This window comes from Hippoglossus hippoglossus, chromosome 18 (genome assembly GCF_009819705.1).
Source record: "Hippoglossus hippoglossus isolate fHipHip1 chromosome 18, fHipHip1.pri, whole genome shotgun sequence".
NCBI classification, from domain to species: domain Eukaryota; kingdom Metazoa; phylum Chordata; class Actinopteri; order Pleuronectiformes; family Pleuronectidae; genus Hippoglossus; species Hippoglossus hippoglossus.
The window spans coordinates 9,238,356-9,257,299 of NC_047168.1; the positions used below are offsets into that span (position 1 = coordinate 9,238,356).

General features: G+C 44.4%; 1 protein-coding gene across 24 annotated transcripts in view; it reads left to right on the forward strand.

Annotated features, from left to right (window-relative positions):
* The window catches only part of LOC117779360 (adhesion G protein-coupled receptor L3-like), a 202,508-nt gene that overhangs the window by 91,370 nt on the left and 92,194 nt on the right, over positions 1-18,944 (forward strand). For all 24 annotated transcript variants that reach the window (XM_034615465.1, XM_034615460.1, XM_034615468.1 and 21 more), the window contains exon 5: positions 10,454-10,563. In XM_034615465.1, the coding sequence (XP_034471356.1) occupies positions 10,454-10,563 (110 nt within the window). The remainder of the gene's footprint in view (positions 1-10,453; positions 10,564-18,944) is intronic.

An 18,944-nucleotide genomic window follows, 5' to 3' on the forward strand; every position in this document is an offset into this window, starting at 1 on the left:
CTGTGGGCGTCGTCATTTACATACACATACCCGGAGATTAGACACCGCTTGTTTGTTTTTTTGACAGTGACAGATATTGAAATGATACACTGAGATTTATTTATTTGTTTACTTTTAATCGAAGAGATGTGTTATTAACCTTGTGAAATTAATATTGGGGTCAGCGGGGTTAGTTTTCACCGTGCGGTGGAGGAGGAGAGAAAAACACTTTTCCAATCAATGCCTGTTTTCATAACAACAGATTTCTAAACATGTGATAATGAACTATTGTCCTAAATGTACTAGAAATAAATATTATTTTTATAGAATTATAACAGACTACAGTCTCCTATCAGGTTCAGACTTTTATTGAGGTTGCTTAACGTGTTTAGCTCTAGAAAATGTGCGTACAATGCAAAACCCTTTAAGATAATAACATGTTCCTCATTGATCAGAAGTGAAGGAGGCTGCGATCTCAGGGGAAATGATCAGACGGTATTGTATCGTACGGTCTGTCACAAATGCTATGTTGAGTTGTCAGTACTCCGTGGCAGAAGTCCCTGGTGCCTTGCTTTAAACGAGGGCAGTCGGGAGATAATGACGGAGTACTTGAGCTGCTGTTTTAATTAGCAACTGTCCTGGCTGCAGCATCATGTAAATCACATATATGTGTCAGCTCGCATGATGACATCATTTACATACAACACGGCTTCCCAGCCCATTTATCTAATCATCACATTAGTGTAAGTGGAATTATGATAATAACAGCAGATATGTGTGGCGGGAACTGTGTTAGTCCAATAAACACTAGTTTCAGGCAGATTCAGTTCGCTCACAGGATTAAACAAAGACAATAGAGTGGGGATAATGCATTATTTATATGAATATATCCACTCTGGCTCCAAGGTTGTGTTTCAGTTTGTGTGGGTGTGACGATATCTGAACTAATACTGGCAGAATTTGAAATCGCTAACAAGTTTAAACAAAACACAGTTCTTTCTCTCTTTCCTTTTTTTCCTTTTTTTTAGAGCTGCACAGTTTTCAAGATGTGTATCTCCAGACATCCAAGGAAACGGTTGAGGATTAGTCTGCCGAGTTTATCGTTTCCCGTTTTTGAGATAGACATTTGTGTGCGTGTGCTCCGAAAGACCGCTGACTGTGCCCCTGCCTTGACAGCAGAGATAAGCTGGGCATGTGGATGCATGTGTGAGTTAATGTCAAAGAGGATTCATTACATGAGCTCTATTGTCTTCTGAAGAATGGTCATATATTACCATTGTGCGGAGGAGCACAATCGGATTTCAATATGAACTCCAACACTCTCATTCTAAATTAATTATCATTGTTGTAGATTAGCATAATTGTATTTTATTGTAGAATTTAAACCATACTCTTGCAATATGAACTCGAGCTATACTTTCCTCATCAAAGCGATTTTCCCCTGATTTATTTTGATCAATAATTCCCTTTTTTTCCTAATGTTGAATTTGGACGCATCCTAACTCCCCCGGTGCTGCCCGGCATGTGCCGAAATTATACTTTAATGGAATTTTGTGTGCACACCGGCAGATAGATCTCCTCAGTGTGTGCAGAATCACGGACTGACCTTTCAGGTGGAGAGATAAATTGCATCACCTAATACCTGTTGTGGCACCGAATGGATTCATTTCATTTCAAAGAGGCTGCGCTGAGAAAAGTTTGACCCGTCCGCCTCTGGATTACCACTCCTTTTTAAAATAACACAGCGCAGGACTCTTATTCATAATTCCTGAAAAAGAGCCTTGTGGCCTACATCAATATAATTTGCCAACAAAAAGTGTTTCGGTGAAGTAAATGTGAAATATTCTTGTTCACCCAGAGGTTTGAGGTTTAGAATTATGAAATTTGAGTGTTTGAGGTTAAATTTTATGAGATTCGAGAGATATGAGATACAACAGTTGTCATTGATGTCACAAAGTAGGGAAAATAAACAAGTCTACATACTTTTGGTTGTTATTCCAAACCACAGCCAAGTTGTGTTGAGTTCCAAAACCTCTCATAAGACCTAATATGCACTCGTTGATTTAATCTTTATGTATTTTAAATGCATGGATTAACCTTTCAAAACATATGTCAAAGAAAGTTTACCACTGCTCTTAAACCTGAGTGGTGTTTGTTCAAATTTCTTTTCTCATGAAATATGTGTAGGTATGTACATAACCAATGTTCCCTGAGGGATGGAAACAGGGCACATCAACACGCTTGTCGAGGCCAATGAGGAATATTGCAAACACGGGAGGTCCCACCCTCCCCGAGGAGTAGAAGACACGCTGTCTCATCTACTCAATCAACCCTGCGCTTCATGGAGCCCTAAGGCAGGGATGTGCTCACCTGTGTTGTACCTGCTTTCCCTCCCTTGGATGAACATTGCATCACAACCCCGAGACGGCATTTGCATTTGTTTAACAACGCCAGATCCTCGACAGCCCTGGTGCTACTTAGCTGGAGGATAAAGTTGGCTCTCCTGCAGACCTCATTCAACAACCCTTGGCCACTAGCGCAGCTCTTGCAACTTCTTTGCTTTGATAATCCTGCAGAGAACCTGTGCTGCTTATTGGGAGAGAGGTTTTCAATGGTTCTGGTGTCAGGTAAAGCGTCAGTGTCGTGTTCATAGAAGGAATGCTAGCTTGGCTCCATGTCGTTCAGGTCTAAAACCAAGCAGTAGGGCATAGAGCAAAAGGTGGGTAATGATCTTGGTCATCTTTGCTAACCTTGCTTGAAGGTCTCTCTGTTTTCTTTGGGGGTAAAATGTTGGAATTGTCGATCTTATTGAATATGGAGAAATGCAGCTCACTAGCAAGTATGGATGGCCAGAGAGCAACGCATGAGTCACCGACAAAGGTCGAGCAGGTCAGGTTATGTGAGATTAAGTGCAATTACATTAAGAAGGCAAAACAGCGGGGGGGGAGGGGCCTCATGTGCCTGTAACAATCTCATTGGCCTTGAGAGGCTTGTTGAAAGAAATGTTTCTCATTGATCACGCAAAGGGTGCAATCTCCATACCGATGCGTTGTACTGACCAAAAGGGAACTCGTGGTTAAGATCTGTCTGAGAAAAGCAGGCAACCCAAGCTAAATAAATTCCTCCTCATGATGGGGCGAGGGCAGCGCATCCCCTGAGGTGATTCCCTCGAGGTGATCCCCCCGAGGTGATCCCCCCCCCGAGGTGATACCCCCTGACCTCGCAACCATGTGTTGTCCGACAAAGTAGCAGCTTAGAAAAGCCTGTGCAACCGAGTCTCAGCTTCTCTCCAGATTTACTTTTCTTTTGCTCCAAAAGACAAAACTATGCTGCAACTGCAGTGAAAATAAACTCTATATTTGTTTGTGTTCAGTTAGAATAATGAAATAGCAGATTGGCGTCCTATTAAATCGTTGTTTCATATTAATGTCAGATAACGTAGATGTTTGATTAAAGAACATAGAAACACAGAGGAAACAAACTACATGTTTTGTTATCGTGCTGCATTCTAGAGGACCAAATATTTGCATCTTGAACTTTTAGTGACCACATCAGTCTTTGCCCTGCAGATTGTTTTCATGTAGCTGCCATTGTTAAATACACATTATCGAATAAACAGTGACAGGAGCGTTCTTAAAAAATCTGGACATGTTCCTTTCACAAACCAAGTGGTCATAAATAGTTTTTATACATAAATTGTGAGGATATTTTCTTGGCGCAGCGTTCAGTCAGTGGGCAAATGTACAAATGGAACAAATACGATGAAGACAATGTGACCATTGTTCAAATGTGTGTCATCCATCATTGTGAGTCGTAAAACAAGACCACTCTCGCTTCTCACTTGCAAAATATTATTTTTGTCATCAGCTCAGCGAAAGTGCCCACTCGTCCGAAATATACACACAGCGAAACGTGGAAAGCATGTGTTTGTCAAGCTGAGCCTGTGCTTCACTTTGGAGACTTGGACGAGAACCAAGAAAAGAGCTTCATGGGTGAATCCATATCCCACCTCCACCCGTAAATTATCCAGAATTAACTCCGATATTTTAAAAATACTCCGTGTTCCAGTTAATCGTCTCTTCCCATCCAGAGTTGCGGCGCCTCAGTGCCACTGCGTGTTTCTAAGCTTGTTGTTGCATCGGGATGAAGTGCGGCTTATCTTCCAAATACAATATTAGAGAGAGGGAAAACTGTGTGATGTAAAATCTCGTGAAAGCTACTAATCTGTGCGAATGGCAAAGAGGGATTACGCTTGTCAGCGGGGAAGAAATGAGCACAAGATGCTCATTTTTGGTAGAGATTGCATTGCGTTTATGCAAAGCGCAGGAAGTAGTTGATCAGAGATGGCCAGTCTTGACCTTAGCGTGACCACCCCTAATGAAACTCTTATCCCGGAGTCACCGGAGCCTGATAAAGGTCGTTCCTATAGCTCCTGCACATCTTCCCCGCTTGATTCATTTGTGCTTCGTTCCACACAGCTAATCCTGTAAAAAAAAGGAAAAGATGGCTGATGTTTTGCCCCAGATAGTGTTTACGCAAACAGTCTGACACAGCCTGGTGTTTTTCGAAGGTTTAACTCCATGCTGCCGATGCCACCTGCAGCCCTGTGTTCATCTCAAATTCAACCGTCTCCATCATCCGTGGCCATTCACATTGATTGATCACCGGTTAAATTGTAGGTGCACACGTGCGTCGGCATGTTCGTTCTCATCCGTATCTGTGCGGTGGCATTCAAGCTTAAGTGCTGGAGAACAGTGAGTCCCTTCAGCGATTCACTTCAAAATCCTCCACTCCCACACTCAGCCATTGTATTTGTGTTGTATACGTTCATCCCCCGTCTTCCTCTTCTGGTTTTTAATCTGCATTGAGCAGCTCTGTCTGGGTTGTGGAAACAAACTCCGCAGCTGAACAATGAAGGCAGAATATGTCAGGTGGATTCACTGGTTAGTGGACTTAAATATTTGTAACCCACAGAAGACAATTCACAAATATATGTCGGCTACCATGATTCACAAATATTTCACAATTCCCTAAACATCGTTTTTAATAATATCTTCCCAAAGAATTGAGCAGTTTGCAGATACACACAACTTCCTTGACGTTTGTACACGTGAAACTTCTGCAGATCACTTCTCAGTTTGTCAGTTAAATTATATTTTTGACATCTCTCAATTTTATTGCATACAACTTCTTACTTGATCTCTTGGTTCGATGTGAAGATGTTGGTTTTCTCCTGTGACGACATAAATATCCTCATGACTGTTCATTGCAGAATTAAGACGATGCATTCAAATACAAACACACAACTATTGTGCTGTATTTACAGGTACTCGTCTCACTTGCTGGCTGAGAGTCTGAGTACAATGCATCTCAACTAGTAGTTGTAATAGCAGCGTGTCTTAATAGCTGTGTTGAATCATCCAAGTTTACACAGTATAACCTTTATTTATACAGATTTTCTTTATATTTGATTTCCTTTCACCATCTGAATCCCGTCACAACCAATCGACGAAATGCAAGTAGTCACTACGGAGACAAGCTTCCAGTATCATGTCATGATGAGGCTCAAATGGATGTTGCTGTGGTTTGTTGTGGTGTGACTTGGCACTGTGCTGATACACCTACAGTAGTATTTCAATCACACACACTTAGCGAACCCTTCCCAACACTGGGAGAACATTAGCAGTGTGGTGTTGTGCCAGTTCACACTCAAAAAGAACTTGTTCAAAGTTCAGTTCATAAAGTTGAAAATTAACAAGTTCACGTTCATACTTCATTGAAAAAAAGAAAATTTAACCAAGTTCACAGTTCCAAAAATGAACTAGTTCAAGTTCATTTATTACATTTTCTTTTTATTAGCATGGTTATGATTTTTATGACAAACCTACGATCCTGTGTTTAGTTATTAATTGATGGTGTCGGATCATGACTCCTGATCGCTCCGACACTGAGTCCTGGCTGTGAGCGTCTCGCCTGCTACAAACCAACCGCTGCTTCTGCTCTGATCCCGAAGCAGCGGTGCTGATCTTTGTGCAGCTGTGCACCATCGTGGAAACTCTGTATTTTCACTGTTTGTTGCCGCTGATCTTCCGGAAAGTAACTTGCTTCACGGCAGCAAGCTCCTGCTATCTCACTGTGTCTCTGTGTGAGGGAGTGAGGGAGTAAGGGAGTGAGTGTGTGCTCCCACACTCTTCAGACTGGGAGCTCGCTCACTCCTGGTGTTTCATGTGATGGCCTATACGATGATGATTTAAAAAACGATGTCCTAAAAACGTGAGCGGCATTCACTCTCACTGGAGTTCATCATATATAAATAACTGTAACCCCTAAACCTAAACTGATTTGTTCAGTTCAGCGTTGACAAAAAATATCAACGTGTTCATTGAGCGCGTTCATGCACAACACTGAGCATTAGCATGGTTGATTGAGTTCATCTGATCGTCCCCAGCTTGAGGTATCTTCAAAGAAACTTCAAACAATTGAATATACTGCATAAAATATTATTTTGCATTCTGTTGTAACTCCCCGAACAGAAAACCTGAGATGTATGCGCCTTGAAAAAGCTCCTCTCTGATTGAAGGCTTCCACAGGGAACTCGCCTGATGGCTTGATGAGCCAGATGCACAGTGCTTATGGCCACTGTGTCTCCTCTTCTTGTGTCGTTTTCATGGGAGTTTTAAAAGTTGGACCAGGTGACAGGCTGAATGAGAAAAGAGGGATGCTGTGGCGCACAGCTGGGAAAGATAATGAACGAAGTCGAGCGCGGCTGGCGAGGACCATCACTGCAGCGTAATGGGTCCTGACAGAGGGATGCGGATATTGACCCGTCCGTCACTTTTCCTTCCGCAGCGATCCCTCCCTTTCTTTACAAATACAAACTCTTACTAGTGTGTACAAAGCCTGGCACGCACACACATAGACACACACTGCAAAATACCAGCAAGCACTTAGTCTTCGCTCACACGCTCTCGGCCCTTGAAGCACTTTGAGCGTCGTTTTCTATTCTTAACACACGTACAGATACCGATGTGTGCGATATTCTTGGAGGTGGATGAATTAGCTTTTTATTTGAACGGAAAGCAAATGGAGAGTTCGCCAGCGACGTCCCAATCGATGCAGAACGTCAGCTGAACCGTATTTGAATTTCTTTCATATGGATTCTATGGAAAGTAGAAGTATTAAGCATGTTGAAAATAGATTCAGCATAGTTTTTCTTTTTCCACCTGGACTTTTAAAAACTGGCGAACCTTCCGCTCGGTTGATATTTCCCACCTGATATGAATCGCTGAAGCGCTGAAAGGGAACAGTGGTGCACACCACTTCTCTTTCATTATTCTCCAGTGAGGACAAATCTTTCTGGCTTTGACAGCACCTGCACTATCCACTATCTGTCTCTCTCTCTCTCTCTCTCTCTATTTTTGTCTATTAATTCATTCATTCGCTCATTCATTCATTTATTTTTTGGTCCCGTGTACGTGGTCAATAGACGGAGGGGAGTCGAACCCACTTACTGTCATCACAGGCAGCCGTGGGATCAGCCAGCGATTATAGTGATTACAGTTTGTGCTTACATAGGACTCTGGCGCTTTGTGCCACATCTCCCCTTGTCAGCTGGCGGTCTGAGCTCTAATCTGCCAGTTATAACAAACAGCAGACGAGGAAAAAAGCTGTATGGCGGAGAAAGAGAAAAAAAAAAAAGAGCAGGAATGCGGGTAAAAATTGGCTGTTTGTGGCCACATTTGTCAAATCAAGGGTTGTTATTGTCCTGTTTTTAAGTCTGACTGAGCGTCGTTGTCGCTTCAGAGAGCTGATAACACCTACAATTTGTGTATTGCTGTTATTTTCTCAATAGTTTTATCATTTGCTTATGTAACCCAAGCCCTCCTGCCAGTAAGAGCACGGTCGCCTGAAGCATCATCGCACCACCTGCCGTCTCCCTCCTCCTATAGTGCATATGTAAACCACATACATATCTGAATGCGTCAGTCAAAGTGAATCCATTTCCCTCTTCCCCTGCTAGTTCAAAGGGCTCCAGCACAGCCAAGGGTCTGATGAAATCCTGATTACCCCCCCCTCCTAATTGGTAATTGTGAAGTCGTCGTGGCGCGTGGCGCGAGCAGCTTCTCCTGCTATCGATCCCCCCCCACCTACTCTGCCATTGATTTGCGCTTAATTCATTTAATTGTAATTCTCCACCTTATTTTTTATTCCTTTACAGGTGCCCCACAGGACAGACATTTTGGAATATGGGTCAAGATAGATGTTTATGCTGGGATTAAGTTTTGCAATCCACGTTAAATACACATTATGATATTTAATCCCTCAGGGAGAAGTAATTACAAACACTATGATTAAAATCCCAGATTCGGCGCAGGCTTAACTTCTGGGGCCGCGTTGTTTCATCAAAAAACAAATTCCCGTTGTGCATTTTAATAGTTTTACAGTAACAAAGAAGTGGAACGCTGCTTTGTAGAAGAAGCCAGCAGCTTATGTATCTATCCACGCTGCTAAAAAAAAAAGAAATGTGTTGTATTTGTTTACGCTCCAACCTCCGGCGAGTTGCATCTCCTCTCTCCGTCTCACTTCTAATTCCATGTGACACTTCATCTTAACTTGTGTTCTCACCCGCTGATTGCAAAACCCCACCCCCCACCCCAGATCCAAACAGAATAAAGCAGAAGTGGTCGCGAGGAAGGAAGACTGCAGAGATGAGAGGGGGGCTGCCTCCCTATAATTGTTTCTCACTTTCACGGGGCTTGACCCCTTATTTATTTGACTGGCATTCACTGCCTGGGAGTTAACTCTTCATCGCTGGGGACAAGCCGCACACATCTGACGGGGGGTGGGCGGGGGTGAGAGGGGGTCGGTGTGGGGCAGGGGTGGGAGTTCATGAACCTATAAGGCAGACCACATCTCATTAAGAGCTTGGCTTGAAATGAGATTGGGCCCCTTTTTTTTTTTCCGCTTGTCCCTCACTGGTTGGATTGATTAGTCGGCAGCCAATCAATGTTAATTAAGGTCCGGAGAAGCCTTTAATTGTGGCGTATGAATCATTGTGTCAGACCCCGCCTTGACCTTCCCGAGACGTACACTGTGAACGGCCTTGCTCGGGGATTAAATACCTTTTATATATTGCAAGGTAATGGCGGTCCGTTAAACGAGTATAGATCTGATTGTATGCTGTGGCTCGCAGCACTACGACCACACAAGGCAAACAGGAACCACACCAACCCTTCAACTCCCGTTCCTCCGACTTTTTGCAAACAGACGCGGAGCACGCGGGCCGATCGATACCTAAACAAAACGTTTAAGAGTTAATGTTGTGAGATAAGTGCTGCTATTATGTGTGAGGCGAGAGGCTCCGTGCATATGAAGTGGGGCTTTGATTGATGACTGCCAAAAACAAAATGGCACATGAGAACACCACCGGCAGTGTAATTGTGTTTAGTTTTTTTTTAATGAAGACCTACATTTCGTGTGTGGAGCTGATTTCGCACTCAGTTGATTGTGTCTGCTTCCACCCCCCCCCCCCCACCATCACTTGCACCACCAACATCCATCATGCAGCAGTAACAAAGTAATCTGGATGTGGGGCGAGGTGTGAGCTGCGCTGCCTCCAGCTCTTCATGAATTTAACCGCGACGTTGACTTCTGCCCCGGAAAAAAAAAAAGGAGACAGGTCAAATTTATAATCTCTCAAAAGTAAAAAATGTCACAGAACTCGGTTTGCTCTCCTCTCTCCTTAATCTTCTTTAGTTTGTTTTTACCGTGACTGAAGCACTGCACCGATCTGGGATTTATCGCAGAGGGCCAGATGAAATCTTCATTGTTATTAAAGGTTTTTCAAAAAAAGCACCGAAAAGATTTTAACACTGTGAGGCAAACGTTTCTCCAACTAAGATTTTAACTGATTAAACTTCAGACATGAAGCCAGTTGGTCAATTTCTTCAATGTCAGAGTCATGGAGGCCAGTGTTCTTGGGACAACGTTGTTTCCTTCTCCAGATCTTCCCAAGATGCACTTCTTGTCTCTGAGCTCTGCACCTCTTGGCTTGATTTTTGGTCGGAATCATACACTGTCTATAAAGATGGATGGCACGTCTCTACTTCCTCCCACTATCCAGACACGAAGCCAAAATATCCTGGATTCCAACGCTGCCATCAGGCACACTAGGAGTCACGTCGTCCATCTTTATATAAAGTCTATAGTCTGAACAGAAGTAGAATACACATGTATTATGTATGTATATGTATATTTTATAAGAGAAGAGACCGGATGCATCATTTTGATGCAAAGTGTAGTATAACTCTCATGATTATTGATGCAGAACTAAATAGTTTCCGCTTCACTAACCAAACATTAAACAACTATCAACTCATTGTGGCCAATATGAAGGACTGTGTTGTTTGTTGTTGCTCTCCATGTTTACACTAATTGAAATGACCCTTTTTTTTTTTTTTGCTTCCCTTTTCAGATGTAATAACCGGACCCAGTGTGCTGTCGTGGCCGGACCAGACGTATTCCCCGACCCTTGTCCCGGGACCTACAAATACCTGGAGGTCCAGTACGAATGCGTCCCTTACAGTATGTATCCCTCCGTGCTCGCACGCTGATCCCTGCTGATGCTCCCACTCTTTCTCAGTTCCTCCCAACAGCCGTGACTCAACAACAACACACTTGTGGTGTGTTCAAATGATCAAATATCACATGTGTCGCACAGTCAAGTCTTCACAGATTGAAAGACACAGCAGTGGCTGTCCAGACGAGCGATGATTCATGTTATTTGAGAAAACACAACACCCTGCATGAGGTCGGGAAATATTATTCACAATGTCATTGACATGTGAAAAACAATACAGCGGTGCGGGCCAGTGTTTGAGTCTTTGTTGAAACTGACAAGACATTAACATTTTCTTCATTTCCCCTCATCCCACACGGCGTCAGTTGTGTCGGCAGTGCTGCAGCCGACACTGAGCATCCTCTGTGGGGTAATGGGTGTGCAATTTATTCAGGATAAAGTAAGTATCGTAAAGGGATACGATTAAGGTGACGCGACAGGCAAATAATTTGAGACAGATGTAGATTTGTTTCCCAGAATAACTACCGCTGTGTGGGAATGCTGCACACCTGTTAGTGTAAGCGACGTTTCATTTCTTTGGATGGCGCTCGTCACTACCTTCCCATCAGCTCCCCCAGTTCACAGCATTTTTTTTAATATCTTTGAGGAATCACGTCTGATTAAGTCGTGTCTCTGTTGTCGCGGCAGCAAGAAAAGGCCACTTGACTTTCATCAGAATCAAAGATGCTTGTTTTTTCGGTTCAGCTCAGCTCAGTGGATGCCAGTTAATGCTCAGACTAGAGGCCTCTCTGACGGGAGTAAATAAAGACAAAAAGCAGGATTTAATTAGTGCAGCAGGTGAAAAACACAGTCTGGCTTCACGCAAGTTGAGGTGGAAACATTTGGGCAGGGACTGGAAGGATCGGCGGGGGGGCAACAGGATGAGCACGCAGGGAGGAAGTCCAGGTGAGGCCAGAGGAAGTGGAGTGGACCATTGCCACGTGACCTGAGCTATTGTGTTAGGATGACCTCTGAAGTGGAACGCCAAACTCTTCCTGCCAAAAATCCCGACATACTCTGCTCAGAAATGACATTAAAACTGGAAATATCTGGTCACGGGGCAGTTATCTGTCTCGTCTGCAGCTGCCGGGGTCCAGGCGAACTCTAATAATTCAGATCAAACCCACCTTTTGAACATGTAATCATGGCTCCCTCAGCTGTCTGCCTGGCAGGCGCTTTCATGTATGTGCAGTAAAAACTATCTGGACCTGTGATCCCCCAGATGACAGGCGGCTCTTTTGTACCCGACGCTGACATATGCACATTTTGCCATGTCAGCTCCCCAGTGTCGGTGTCTTTCCTCTCTGACAGCATCTAACACCTCCCCGTAGAGGGGGTGCTGCGATGGGGCAGTTACACCTTTTGCACACCTAGGTCTAACCAATCGGAACGTGTGCAGTTGACAACGTCCCATTTTGAAGCATCAGTAGTTTAAGAAGAACTTCCTCTTCTATCCAGTTTGAAACGTTTGTTTATTTATCCAATATATTTGCCGCTATTCACAGATTGTTTGTCTTTTAAAAGGACAGGATGTAGCCGAGACAAGATTAACGGACCAAATGCCAATTATTTGTGATTTTGTGTTGTTTATTTGCCTCTCTGTTGATGTGCAAAGACCGTATAGGTATGTAAACACTCCCAGTGTGGACTTGTGGCACTCAACTGCTCTACTAAAGTCTTGTTTACCTGTAGTTCGAAGCAAACACTGATGTTGGAACTGTTTTTAGCGAGCCTAGTGAAACTGGGGCGATATTTTACATCCTAATTTATATTTTCTTGTTCCCATTGATTGGCTTTTGTGCTTACTTACTTCCCTTCAAGGGGAAACTGTCACTTTTCATAGTTTATATTTTTGGGCATACTCACACGTGAAGGCTCTGCGGAAAAATAGTGTTGTGGAGGAAGCTTTGTAATCCTGGTGTGTCCTGATCTTAGTGACACGATACCCCTGCCCTTTAGTCTTACGGCGATCCTCCTAGATCTATTTCCTCCACAGTGTTCAGTAGTTAGGGTTCGAGTCCCACCTTCCACCACTAGAGATCAACACAGGAGTGACTTGTTTATTCCTATTTCCTCAAACCTGATTGAATTTTTCCCCCTGAACCCTTTTTGGAAAAAAACTTATGTAACCTCCGTTCCCATCAGATTCCATTACACTGACTTCTGGCGTCTTATTTGTCACATATCATGACTCTCATATAAAAATGTTCCCATGAAATGCAGAGGCTTGGTTTTGCCGCTCTGTCACGATCCCAGCGACACAGAGTAATTTCCCCCCCCCCCCCCGGTCTCCTGGGAGTTTAGCGAGACCCATCGGATGCATGGCGCTCCCCCCATTCAGGCGTCTGACTCAACCACCAACCTGCCAGGCTCCTCTTTCTTTTTTCCTTAACAATATAATCATCTTTCCTTTTTGAGAAGCCGAGTCAAAACACGGAACAGTGAGCCAGTGTTCCCTGGCAGCTTTGTTGCCGTAACATCGGGGGACGCCTATTAGTGGTGCACTAGTGGGGGGGACGGACGGCTGCACCTTGTTTCCACTATGGATTGCGCCCCCAGAACTGTTGCAGGGTTAAACATTCTGCTGGTGTCGCGTAAACATTACAGAAGTCGCGTAGGCGTTTATTTGTATGTTGAGTGTAATCAGTAGCGGCCACTGGAGACGGATTTTCAGATGCAGTTTAGAACATGGCGGGGATCAAGTTCACTTGTGGGGTCCCGGCAGACGATGGAAGCAGTCGGACCCTTTTTGAGCCACATTCAGAGACTGTGTCTGCGTCTTGCTTAAGAAACTGCCTTACCTGCATAATTTATAATATACTAAATCCTAAATAGGTTAATCCTGTTCGAATAATCACGGAGTAAAGTTGGCAAAGGGGGGGAAGTTTGACACCACGAAAGCTCAATTGTGGATGGGCTTTTAACACAAAGTCTCTTTACCGCCTTCTTGAGACAGACTGAAGGATTTGAGTGTTTAATAAGAGAAGCAGCCGCCCGTGACTCCGACTCTCCGTCAGCGTTGGAGCCCGGACTCTCTATTCCTCTGACAAGCTCTCCCTAATACTCTCCTTTTCTTCCAAGCCACCCTCACTTTCACTTACACTCACTTACTTGTCCTTTAAGTGCTGTCACTAAGTGCCCCCTACCCCCCCCCCCACAAAATATCTGTATTTGTCCTATTCGGAGCTTCTTCTCTTTTAGGATAATTCACCGCCGCTGTTCCCCATGTCTTCATGAGCCGGCGAGATCGTACGATCTGATCCGCCCCCCTAATAATCGATGGACACGTGCTTCAGATGCAATATTGATTTTTATTAATTTGGGATTTGATCCGCTCCATCAGTTATAATGGAATGATAGTGTCTTTGCCGTGAGCTGTGTGGCAGTGTCACTGCTCAAGGCAATCCGTCATATTTTCATATTTCAGCTGCCATCGGAATGAAACTATTTGAGCTTTTGGAAAAAGAGTGGAAAGGAGTTTATATTGTGTTTTTAAAAACAAGTTTTAATTTTAGAATCAGTTCTCCTGCAGTTCATGTTTGCTCCTCCGTGCACTCTACAGATTAGCGAGGCCACCCTCGGGCAGGAGTCATGCGCTGACCCTTTTTAAAATGACTCATAAACATGGCCGTGCTCCGGCGGCCGACATCCGTCTCTGCCTCCGCCCTCTCACCTTGACTCGCCGCAGTTCCGCGGAGGGAATGCGCACCTATTCTCCGAGTGCCCTATTAAAACCTCCCGCTTCCGCCCCTTCCTCGCCATGTAACTTTTGCTTTAATAGCTCCTCCCAAAGGTCGGGGCTTATAAGAGGTAAGCACAACTGCGTCGCACTCCCAACCTTGCCTATGCGCTCTTCCTCCGCAGTAATGAAATGCTTACATCCCCCCGCGGTGGCCCCCTCAAATTCTCCGACTCACACAAGAAAGTGCAGTCAAACTTGCGTTGCCGTGCTCCGTGAGAGGAAGAGTCTCTCTGTTGTTGACAGCTTCCTGTTACGTTTCATGTCCTCGCTCCCTGGTAGCAACCATCTCCTTCCAGTAATTAGCTGCAGCGTAGAGTCTATCGGAAACTGACTGATTTAGTTCAGGCGAGCGGTCGAACCCGTCGTCCCACAAAAATGAGGTATAGGGGCTAATTGCACGTCCTTTCAAAAAAAAAAAAAAAAAAAAAATGAGACACTTCAGTGTGTGTGAGGCGGAGGAGATGGAGAGAGCGAAATTCAGAGAAAAAGAAAGAGAGTGAGAGAACAAACGAAGAAAACCTGCTGTCAGTGTGTTGCTATACATAAGCCACTAGTTCCCCCCACTGTTTGTAGCTAATAAGGACAATGTAAAATCCTGTCTCGCACAGTGGGATCCAGCTCAGCCCTGTCAGATATGGCTCTGGCTCTGAAAAGCTAAGCCAGGGCATATAATCATGCAATCAATTCCCTGATTTGAGCGGAGCGCCGTAATCCTGGGCTCACTGCTCTCTTCCTCCGACTTGCCACGCGACGTGTCGTTGTTCTTTTATTTCCAACTCGCCTAATTCGTTTTTAATTCATTTTGCTAATATTAACACACCTAGCAGGTTCGGGGGGGGGGGCTCTAATCGAATAATGGGATGGATTGTTTTGGCAAGTTTCACCCGAACACCTGCTACCAATCTCCGTCCTTCTGTGTTGGCAAGTGAAGCCATGAAATTGATGCTCTGCACATGGCTACCACGCACTCTGTCGTTTGGGCATAATAAGGTGTGATTACAGGGCCTGTTATCCAGTGGTCACACCTCAGGCAAACGCCACCTGTGTGACCAGGACAGGGCTGCACGGCCTCAAACCCCGGCCTTATTGTTTCAATGCCCCGACACTTAGTTAGTTTCTAAAATATGGATTTGCTTTACTTGTTGCTCCCACTCGCACGTCATCGCCCGGCACTTTGACAATCTTTCCCACAACTCTTGAGCCTTTGCAGGAGCAGATTGCTCTTTTTCACGCCGTCAGTAAATCAACTAAGCAGATTGTGTGGAAGCTCGGTGGCTCTTTGCCCTTGGGCTCTCCGATCCACGTTGATCAGGTCCAGCGTGGGAGTCAACAAGCGTGACAGCCGATACATCACGCAGCCACACCCTCCGCGCTCCCCGCTGAAATGCCAGTGAGCATTAGCCTGCTTGTTCACACAGCATTTTCTCTCCCCCCCCCCCACCCCACCCACCTGGATGACCAGCTTCACTTCTTCCCGTGTGGGAGGGGAGGGGGGGGGAGGAGGCTTTAACGCCATCTCATCACTCAGTGACAGCTGACCACTCCCAAAGCCGCGCAGCACGCTCTGATGACGATGACTTTCATATCTCACTCTTCCAGATTCGCACTAGTGTCACGGCCGGAGTTTGCAGAGATTGATCTTGTCACAACACATTCTTTTTAAACCCCCTGCTTTGCAGAGAATTCCAGCTTTTGAAGACATTCTCCCTTTACATCTTAGAATGGAACTGAAGTCACACTTTCCAATCCATTTTTGCACATATATATATATATATTTTTATATGCATAGGAATAGGAATGCATAGTACTTGTACTCCTTTTCCCTCAAGCGTCTCATGAGAGGAGATGCATGCACTGGTAGGTGATGTGGCCCAACTTAGTTTTTGTCTTCAACTATACTGCTCATTCACTTTGAATGGGGGTGACGTCATGTGTTGTCAAACTGCATTACTCCAGCACCAAGTGACTGACACACAAACACGTTAACACAACACATTCATGTGAGGAAGGTGGAGCAGGATGGGTCGACAACAACTTACTTTTCATATATGTTCTTGACCTTCTGTAGGGCGAGTATAAGACATATAATTGAGGTCATTTTTTTAGGTATGAATAATAAAATTGATCATATCTAGCTGCTTTTAGTGTCCTGGTTTTATGAATCATGGCTCAGCATCACTAATGTTTTTTCCTTCTATGCAAACTCAAAATCTTTATCTTCACCAGGACTTTAAATACCTTATTGATCAGTAGAGTGAGGGAGGGAGGGAAGGCACTTTTATTTATAGGGCTGTGGAATATAGTTAAAAATAATATTGCTATATCAATATTTTTGTTTACTTATAACATCATTTGTTTATTGTTCTTTGAGATAAACTTTTTATCGATGTCTGCAGCAGTAAATCAATTTTATATTTTTATTTTATTTTGAAATGGTTAATTTAATTTAGAACAGAAGTTAATATGATCAACATGATTAAACCGTCATCATACAATTTATAACGAAAACCTTGAATTATCGCCCAGCTTTACCTCATCACATGGACAAAACAACGTTAACTTCCTGATTTACTAGAATATAATAACAAATAACACATTGTCCTCATATTTACTGTTGCACAGTGTTTACAGGGATTTTCATAATAAGAGCGTAGTCGTTTTGGGAGGGTCGAGATTAACAATGGCCCTTTTACACAACAAAAAAGATATTACTTCCCCTGTTGAGAGGAGGTGATAATTGCCCAGGGAAGCAGTGATTACCAAAGTGGATAAATGGCGGTAGGACAGGGGTGAATCTGGACATGTGGAAACTGTTTTTCCCCACTAATGGCTATATAAACTGGTGTAATCTATCAGCTTCTTGTTTTCTAGCCGCTGCTCTTTTGCTCTCCAACGTACATCCGGGATACGGTCAGAGACCCAAATGTGCTGCGACATATTGGAATAAATGCTGCCGCCCGCCGAGCGAGCTTCCACAAAATCTTCATAAACACTTCCATTTATATAACACAAGCACCGCTTTCATCTCAATGCTTTCCTCCACCGGCGAACCCACACACGTACCCATAATCTTGCACGCACGTCGGAAAGACTTGTTGGGATGCCAAGTGTCGAGGATACAGCTCTAATTAGAGTTCTGGTCTCCTCAGGGGGCCTCGCCTCTTAATGATAACCCTACTAATCAAAGCTCCTTTTCCATTTCTTTTGTCTTTTTTATTTTATTGCTTTCTTTGTTCACTGGTGCTCCACCACGTCCAGCCGACACACCAGACACCCTTGTGGCTTTCTCTTCTCCCCCTACGACCTCCCGCATCCCTCTGTTCTCCGCCAGAATCCCAAGGTCCTCGAAAAATCAAGACATATTATAGAAAGTGCAATCAGGTTATTTCTGCTCCAGTTGCCGCTGTGTTCCGCAAAAATTTCATTTTGTTTTGCCCAGGCTGCACTACGTCTTGTTCTCCCTCTGTTGGTTGCTTCCACGTGGGTAGCAGGCAGGACGGGCGCCAAGTCCTTGCACCTGTCCCCTCGAAGAGAGACAAACCCACACAGGCACATGCTCGCACGCACACGGAGCACCCTGCATTGTCAAGGTTATGAGATAGCATAGCCGCTCCCCCAATAGGAGGGAGAGAGAGAGAACGCGACGGAGACAGAAAGGAGACACCGGGGAGGAGATACGAGAAGGGAGCACAAAGAGAGCAGACAAGTGTTTGAAAGGGAAAAAAGGACTGTTGGAGAAATGGAACCTGTAATGATGGTATGGGCGACTCACGAGCACCAGCCGAGGGAAATGATAGGAGGGGGGGGGGGGGGGAATGAAGGAGATGAAGAGAGAATTCGGAGAAAGAGAGATGGTGGCCTGCACGTCCTCCCCCATCCTTAGGCACATGCTATTCAAAGCCCCGTAATTTGTGTCATTAATTAAAAAGCTGATGGGATGGAGTTAAGGGGTTCGCACTCTCGCAACTCCTCGGCTGAGAGGGAGAACGAGGGAGACGGAATGGAAGAAAGACGGGTGGTGGGGGGGGGGGGAGAAAAATATTGCAAAAAATATTGCAGCCATTCTGCCATGAATCTCTATTAGCGGCTAATGATACCATTCTGATACCTCTCGACCATTAGTGTGAAATTGGGAAGCATTAATTATTCAAATGAAAATCCATACAGCTGCCGCTCACATGACAGGGGCCCGCTTCTCCCAGCAGCTAAAGGTCCCCGCCGTTAGCTGCGCCGCCTGTGTCTTAAGTAGCAACTACACCAGAATAAGTATGCAGGGTGACATCTCAGGTGGAATTTATATTTAACTCCTGCATTATCTGAAGGAAATACACGATGGGCTGCATTATGCAGCGGCAATATAATTTGTACAAAATAACTAGAATGGCACTTAGTAGAGCATACCTCCGCCAAGGCCCAGCAGTCCCCTTATGAAACCACGTTTTTTTTTGTATTCACTACATCCAGTTTTTAATTGGAGCTGCACCAAACTGCACACACTCAGCGGTCCCCTGAACATGCTCGATTCTTTTTTTTTCATCCAAATCCCAAAATGTATCGCTGAGAATGTTAAAGAAAGTGGAAATACTATTTTGTTTCCACCAAGTT